The 8,475-nt window shown below is 27.6% G+C and overlaps 1 protein-coding gene across 1 annotated transcript in view; it reads right to left on the reverse strand.

Moving 5' to 3' along the window:
• Positions 1–2,179: 2,179 nt before the first annotated feature.
• Positions 2,180–8,475, reverse strand: part of LOC100569311 (nuclear RNA export factor 1-like) — a 10,212-nt gene continuing 3,916 nt past the window's right edge. The window contains exons 2-14 of the mRNA XM_029488810.1: positions 6,425–6,632; positions 6,247–6,346; positions 6,103–6,183; positions 5,927–6,031; positions 5,696–5,852; positions 5,417–5,616; positions 5,243–5,349; positions 5,134–5,170; positions 4,220–4,473; positions 3,967–4,150; positions 3,199–3,375; positions 2,640–3,127; positions 2,180–2,403 (exon numbers count right to left, since the gene is read on the reverse strand). Coding sequence (XP_029344670.1) covers positions 2,289–2,403; positions 2,640–3,127; positions 3,199–3,375; positions 3,967–4,150; positions 4,220–4,473; positions 5,134–5,170; positions 5,243–5,349; positions 5,417–5,616; positions 5,696–5,852; positions 5,927–6,031; positions 6,103–6,183; positions 6,247–6,346; positions 6,425–6,632 — 2,213 coding nt within the window. The 3' untranslated portion in view covers positions 2,180–2,288. The remainder of the gene's footprint in view (positions 2,404–2,639; positions 3,128–3,198; positions 3,376–3,966; positions 4,151–4,219; positions 4,474–5,133; positions 5,171–5,242; positions 5,350–5,416; positions 5,617–5,695; positions 5,853–5,926; positions 6,032–6,102; positions 6,184–6,246; positions 6,347–6,424; positions 6,633–8,475) is intronic.

The following is an 8,475-nucleotide window of genomic DNA, read 5'->3' on the forward strand; positions in this document are numbered from 1 at the left end:
AAAGTAATTAAATAAAAGTATTGTAATAAAAAGTTTAGAAAAATTTTCATTTGTGATTTTCTCTTTTGAAATTTTTTCTTTCTTCAATATTTTGAAGTGCAACATCACCATAGTTGCATCTTGCATACAATTATTTTCACATGTTAGGTATTAGAATACTTATAAATATGTTTTTAAGTAGGTGTATCAGTTATCCTATATTTTATACGGGAATGTCCTGTTTATATACTACATTTTCCATGTCCCAACTACTCTTTGGGATACCAAAATATACAGTTTTTCAAAAATGTCACATGTATATCCAGTTTTTTTTGTTTTGAGATAATAACACTTGATATCATAACTAAAAAGCGGGCAAGTGGATAATGCTCAGCTTATAGGTGTCCAGATAAGTCACTGTAATGGATGTGTTAAATTTTAATCCAAAGATATAATAATAATTGTAGTATACGAAAAACGATTCTGAGCGAAGATAGTTTCAGCCAATAATAGTACTAATTATATTTAATGATACCTATTAATATATTATTGTGATTAAAGTAATTTATTTTACTATTAGGCATTAGTACTATACTGGGTTAAATTAATTTACGCCGAAAAAAATGTCATTGTATTTACCGATAAAATATAATTGTATACTTTAAAAATGTCAAGTACCCGCAAATAATATTTTAAAATTACGACAAAATAACTTAATATTTTATTGACAATTATAGAAAAAAACTCTATACTGTGGTGCGACTACGCAACATGTTTCATCTGGTTGTCAGTCTCCCGGCAAATATCTACAAATTGATTGTTTTTGATTTTACTTTAGTTCTTTGTCTTACAAGCTATTAGCTAAATAATTATTTCATTTAGAACCTTCAATCAGTGTAAACGTTTAAGCGTTCAAGGTAATACGTCGTACGATATTAGGACGATGTTCGACTTTAGGTAAGTTTGTAAGTATAAAATAATTTAAAATCTAATATTTTATATCTTGACTTAACTGTACTAAATACAATACCTATTTTCAATAATTATAATATATTACAAAAGACAATAATACTAAATGAAACATATATAATATATACTTGCAATAATATGATAAGTATAACGTATTACACTATTACCATTGGTTATAAAACATACTATAAAAAAAAATATTAAAAATAGTATTAATAATCAATGGTATTACTTATTGGTGTAATATTATAAATTATTAATATTCTGTGAATTTATGTTGATATTAAATATAATAACTATTATTAAACATTATTATTTATTAATTAATAAAATTGAATATATTTTAATCTGTGGTTTAGGACTAAAATTAACTTAACGTAACAATAAAATAAATTAACTCATAAGACAGTTAATATAAGTTACTAAATTAATTTACCTAACTCATAAATTATTTATGTGTTATGAGCTTTGATACTGAAAAGTTTTTTATAAGCTCATAATATGTTGATTTTGATAGTCAGCGTGAAACTTTTTTTTTAATGTCGCCCAGTGATAATTCCTTAAAATATACACTGCTATAAAATATCAAGAACCGACTTTTGCGTGCGGGTTTTGTTCCAAATAGATGAGCGGAGTGGAGTGATACGGGGTTACCCCGTGAAATGTTTGTCCACTTCTCCGCTCATCTAAACTTTGAATATTTATAACTCATAAACTACTCGTCCCAAATTTGATTTTCATGTATCAAAATATTAAGAAAAATATTCTGCTTTGGAATAAGAAATTAAAACCCTATGTTGTCATTCAAAAAAGTAAAAAACTTAAAAAATTATAAGGATAAAAAATATTTAAAAATATAATTTTTTAAGAAAAACGTTGTTTTATAAGCGACTTGAAAGTATGTAAAAAAATATTTTCAAAAAAACTTACACTTTTTGAAATAATGAGTGTTGTTTGATAAAAGAATCACCCGGTATTATTTAAAAATCAAAAAGATAATACAATGTGAATAAGTGTATTATAATATTATTATAAGTCATTATATATAGTCATATAGACTATGTATATCATGGTAGACTATTGTAATAATCATAAAATATGTAGGTATGTTATGTTGTTATTATATTTTTTTTTCACTAAAGTAAAAACAGTTTTTTTCATTATTTTTATTTTCATTGACCAAAATTCTTAATAAACAATAACAAAAATAAATAAATAAAGATTGGTTACAAAAAAAAAGTTTACATTTTGTAATCAACATTATAAACACAAATGAAAAATTAACCAAAATAGTTATTAAAAAAATTTCCACATTATCATGAAAATTAAAGTAGCACTCATTATGTTTTGTTATAGACGCTTTGATGTATGAATGCTACAGTTGGAATATTAGACCTCATGTCTAAAAAACAAGAAGCAGCTTTAACATAATCCCAGCCATTTTCTTCTAAACATCTGTAAAAAAATAGGTAATAAATAATATATTAAAATCACACTAAAGTAAACTGGTGGGCTAAACAATTTGGAAAACAATTTTTGAGGTGAGTTTAATAATATTGTCATAAAATTATAAACATTGGATGAAATAATGTCCCATTCTTCTCAAATCCTAATTAACAAATAAGTAATAACGATGGTTCCACTTTCAATAATATGATGAACATAAGACCTAAACATAGGTAATGACTTACTTTTCAGCCCATTCATTGTTCATCCCAGACTCATTTGAAAAACTCTTAATCATAGTTAACTTATCAGGATTTTCATTTGTATCAATGATTGAATCTACAGGCACTTCAGTTGACAATTGATTTATAGTGGTAAACGCTGTAGTCGAAACCGTTGTTGCGTTGAACATAGAAAATGAAGCAGTTGATTGCTGCGGAAAGTCGGGTTGAAGATTCAAAGATGCTGCCGGCACCATATGTTGGATTTGTGGAGTAGATGTCTGCATGCCCGCATGATAAGAAGATAATGGCTGCTGTCGATTTATAGAAGCCATCACTAGTGAAGGCTGATAAAAAGAAAATATGGGTTGCTGTTGATAGAACGGTGATGATTCCATTTCGTCTGTATCTTCTATAAACATTGTTACATTTTGGTTACTGTTGCCATTTAAATTATTTCTTTTTAATGATACTGGTTTTGGTTTGAAAACACGGAACCTTTTTGAAGTCTCCTGTAATGCAAAATATTTCTATAGAAACATATACCTACTTAAAAGATGAAACAAAACAAAAATTCACTTACTACTAATAAATCTTCGGTGATTGTTGTTATAAACAACATATCGCTAATTATACTCCAACCATTTCCGACCGGCACTATACAGAATGTTCTACAGAATGATCGGCATGTATGCTTACAGTTGGTTTCTTTAAAGTCTTCAACAAAAACACCATTTAGGACAATCTGAACCATCACCGTCTAAAAAAAAAAATATTTAAATAACAAGATAACATTTGTTTTTAATCCAATTATTTTTATGTTATATTACATTAAGGTATACTATTAATTTATTGTCATATTTTGATAATATCTGTTTGAAGGGCCTTGCCTGTATATATATGAGGATGATGTCAGCGCACTGTTTGTTTTCTCTCTCTGGCCTACGCGCAACATAGACAAAATGTATTCACACAAAATCATTTTTTTTTTATGTTTTTGGGTAATCTTAGAGTAAAACCATCCATTACAAAAACGACAGAGATTTTTGAGTGTATAACATTAATTTTCCTAAATATTGTCTCAAAGACAATTTAAAGAACATTTAAATTTATATATATTTTATTTTTTTTTTGAAAGTCGAACACCAAGTCAAATAATAATGAAATATAAAACTAATGTCATACCCTCAAATTGTATACTCTATCATATTTGTAATAGATGATTTTACTCTAAGATAGATCAAAAATCATAAACTATTTTAGGTGGAAGCGTTTTATCTATGTTGTGCGTGGGTCTGAGAGAAAATAAATATTGCCCTGACATCCTCTTAAAATAAAATAAGATACTCACTGTTGCCAATGGAACATCAACTATGAATGAGCCAATATCATGCTTGGTTTTAGGTAACTTTTCTAAAAAGTCTATTATGTTTTCCCTCCCTCTATGTAACAAACGAAGTCTTAGTTGATTTTTTTGCTTGGATTTCAAAAAATTTCTACTTTCAGGTAGGTACAACGATAAACTACCTTTATTACTAAAGTTAAACACAACTACAATTATTTAACTGAATTTTGTTTTTTGATTATTCATATTATTTACCTACTTTTTAGGTAGAAAGCAACTGGATAATGTAAATGTGGCATTTTCACTGTAAGCTTCTGAAACCATTTGTCTAGACACTTGGTTATCGTATCGTTCATAGTATTGGGTGAGAAATGATTCTACCAAAGTCATTACTGGATTTGGCAATTCAGGATTATGGCCTTTTGGTATTGGATAACTATTACCCAAGTTAATTGGCATTTTAAACTTGGATTCAACAATCGCACTGTACCGAGACGGCACTTCTGAGTTATCCTGAAAACAATTAAGCATCATTGCATTACATGATAACATCATCTCAAATCAATAAATATAAACAGTATTTAAAACTTTGAACATTTGTTCATCAAATATTTATTAATTTTTTACCTGTTCTCAAGTACGAAATTAGATTATCGTAAGGTAATAAATCGAAATTCTAAATATTATTTTTAATGCTATCAAGTTATAATATTTATTATTATTATACCTACACCTTTCATCTAACAGACATAAGAAACAACTCAATATTTTGTTTAATTAAATGCATAAATTAAAATATAATATATCGCTATTTGACAATAAACTACTATTACACATAAATAAAATACATGCTATTATAATTATGTTATAATGTGTATAAAGTTCACATTTAATCAATCATCAATTACGTCTCAACAAAACTTTTTATTTTAATTTAACTGAATCAAACTTATGTTTATCATAGCCATTGCAAGACTTATGATGTAATTTTAATTTGAAATTTAAACCAGGTAAGATGATGTACTTACTTTAGAGTTATAGACACCTTACGTTAGAGGTTTAGAGTACACTAAAAATAATCATAATATTGTTAACGCTAGTACTATAAACATATCGGTCTTGATGTTTCTCGCTAGTGTACAAGTAGAATAAGATAAAATGGATGACACTTACCAACTTGTTTAGCATAGGAAAAAATTTTTGTACATCCCTAAAACATGTATAGCATGAATATATTAAGTTAAGTGGTGTTAAAACTGGAGCATAAATAAAATATGCATACCGCCTGTAACGCTCTTTGTCCTTTGTGTTACACATAGGATTTCTGGACAAGTTCAGCCCTTCAATAGTGTAACCTGAGAGACACTTTAGCACTTTTAAATCAGATAACTGCAATACAAATTATTTTAGCGTACCTATATTGGTCTTATAAAACTAAAAATTAAAAACACATTACTTTGTTACCAGCCAAATTCAATACTTTCAGTTCAGGGAACAACCTACGTATCCATTTAAGACCTTCACCTAAATATATGTGATTGTTTTCAAGACTCAAGCCGTACAAGTCATGTTTGGTATGTTGAGCAGCTATGTTGAGTGCTGCCAAAAGAACTGCAGGTCGATTTAATGGTACAAACAGTTGATCATTAGTAAAAACTAAAACAAAAATAAAAATGTATTTCCATATTTCTTTTAAAATTATTATTAACTTAATATAAAATAAACTTTTACTTACGTGGACATGCATACAATTTTGACAAATCCAAAGTCTTGTTACTAGGATTATAACGAGTGGCCATGGCCTCTACCATTTTCTCTTTTACTTCACTAGATACTGGTGTGAATAATATAGGACCATGTGGAGGCAAATATGATGACACTTTTATAGTTAACTAAATACAAATATTCATGTTAAAATAAATTAAAAAACTCATCATATGTCTACAACTGCACAACTTCGACTTACTTTTCGATCATCTCTTTGTGTTATCTTATAACTAGCGTTGTGCAATACTTTAGCAACTTTATTATCATCAACAAGAAATCTCAATGCATTATCAAAATATTGCTTCTGTAAAATAAATATTGATTATATTAATAAATTCTAGAAGTAGGTATGCAAGTAGCATAGAAATAACATACATTATATGGATAAAACACAACCGGTGTGATATAAGATTGTATTATTTTTAAGACTTCATCACTATCTTCAACATTTGGCACCTTAAAACCAGAATAATTATAATTTAAACATGTACAATGGATATGTTAAAGATTAGAACTTACAAATACTGAATACCATCCAGTACTACTTTCTTTTAAAGACCAAGATAAGTTTTTGTATTTACCACGACTACGAGGGCGACGATTTCTTTCAGGAAAAGATCTATTAAATGTCCACATTCATGGGTATATGATTTGATTTTAGAAATAGTAACAACTAACAAAAATTGAATATATATACCGTCGACCAGGTAGTTCATTTCGATTTGAAAATTCACTTTTCAGTTGATCACGAACCAAGTCATTTGTATCATCCCAAATTTTACGAAAATTATTATCTCCACGGTTTTTTGCTTTAAACGTCACCTTTTTATTAAAACCACGACGATCTGAGTATCCCCCACCGCCTTGACTAGTACTAGGTCTTGAATTTCGTTCATTTTCACAATCTGAAATTTTGAAATTTAATATTAACAGTAATGGAAATAACCAAGGATTTTTATTAATTATTGTTATTTGTAGTACCTACCTATAAATTAAGATAACAAATTAATATTATTAAATATATTTTGTGGCTCGTACAAAGCTGAGTATTTCTATTTCTTATTTGAATAATTCATTAAGATAAAAATGTAGCAATTTAGTATTGAATACCTATTTGAAGATTTGTACAAATTCACCTGCGAAAATCATCAGGACACCTTTTTTTTACAATTTTTTTTTTTAAATTCCTAGTTAGGTATACAGAAAACGATGGTGAAGTCAGAATTTGGCGGTCGGACTTGGTTTCGCATTTATGACCTTTGAAAGTTTATAATTTATTCTGATAATCGCGTCTTATATGGTAGTCGGTAGCCGTAGCCTCGGTGCACGGCAATAGTTTTAGATTTTAGGTTAGTTATAATCTAAAAACCTTGGGTGCGTGGCGCGTAAAGACGTGATAATTAAGAACTTTATAAGTTTATTTAGATCTATATGTATAACCAGGGGTTAAAGTGGGAGGGACGCAGGTGGACTCAGTCCCCCTACCGCTGACAGCGATTAAAAAGCGTTCCCTTTAACGAAAAAGAATTTTATACATTAGACACTTCCTATAAGTAGGTACATACAATTATATATGAAACGCTTAAGAATATATGGAGACGAGACCCTAGACATTAGTCTCCTTTGGAATTTTTTTCCACTTTAAGCCCTGTTTATAACCCTGATAATAATTAATACTATAGTAGTTATAGTACTTTAATAGTTTAGTATAGCATAGCAGCTATACAGAGTGTAACAGAAAGAACTGACCAAAAAAAAAAAAAAAATTGGTGATAGGTACTTCAACGTATGACGAAAATTGATAAAATTATTTGATTAATAAATAGTTTAAGAAATATACCCATGTTAGCAAATGTTCAAAAATATATTTTTAAAAAGTTATTGCTTTACAAATTAATTTTATCAACAAAAAAAAGGTGGGAAAGTGGATGTCGCTCTGCTGTACAATAGGTTACAAGTGAGTCACTGTATAATGGTATTGTTATTAAATTTTAATTCAATGATATAATATCATTTGTTGTATAATAAAAACGAATCTGAGAGGAGACGGTATAAGACATATTATATACTTATCTATGGTATTAAAAAAAAATTGACCTATAGTAGGTACCTATATAATAAATTCCAAATTAATCATATCACAATATCCATTAGGTACTTATAACGCGTTATACATCAACAACAAACCGTGATACTATCATAGATATATGATAGCAATATCATATTTCAGTAATATTGATTAAATATTGTTGAAAACAGATTATCATTGCATAGGTACCTATATAATAGTATAGTATACTTTAGAAGTTTCAAATTACCCACGAATAATATTATACAATCACAACAAAATAACTAATAGTTATTCTGGGTTTTTAATAAGTAATTTCGTCCAAATTTTAACTTATAATGACTATAAAAATAAATTGTGAAAATGAATTTTTTAGATTTTTTAGTAATAGGATTAATTACTTACGTGGAATCTTGTTTTAAATTTTCAATCTTTAGATATAAAAGTTGAACATTTTATAAATTTTTAACTACAAATAATTATTTAATTTTAAATTTGATACATATTGTCGAAATTCGATCTTTAAATGCTTATAAAAAAAAATTGTGCTTATGTATTATTAATATATTTCAACTGGTATTGTAACAATATATCAGGAGCCTTGTATAAAATTTTACACTTTTTGGCTCAACAGATAAAACTTTATTGATATTTATAGAAAAAAAACTAAAAAAATTGAA

The sequence above is a fragment of the Acyrthosiphon pisum genome, chromosome A1 (genome assembly GCF_005508785.2).
Source record: "Acyrthosiphon pisum isolate AL4f chromosome A1, pea_aphid_22Mar2018_4r6ur, whole genome shotgun sequence".
NCBI lineage: Eukaryota > Metazoa > Arthropoda > Insecta > Hemiptera > Aphididae > Acyrthosiphon > Acyrthosiphon pisum.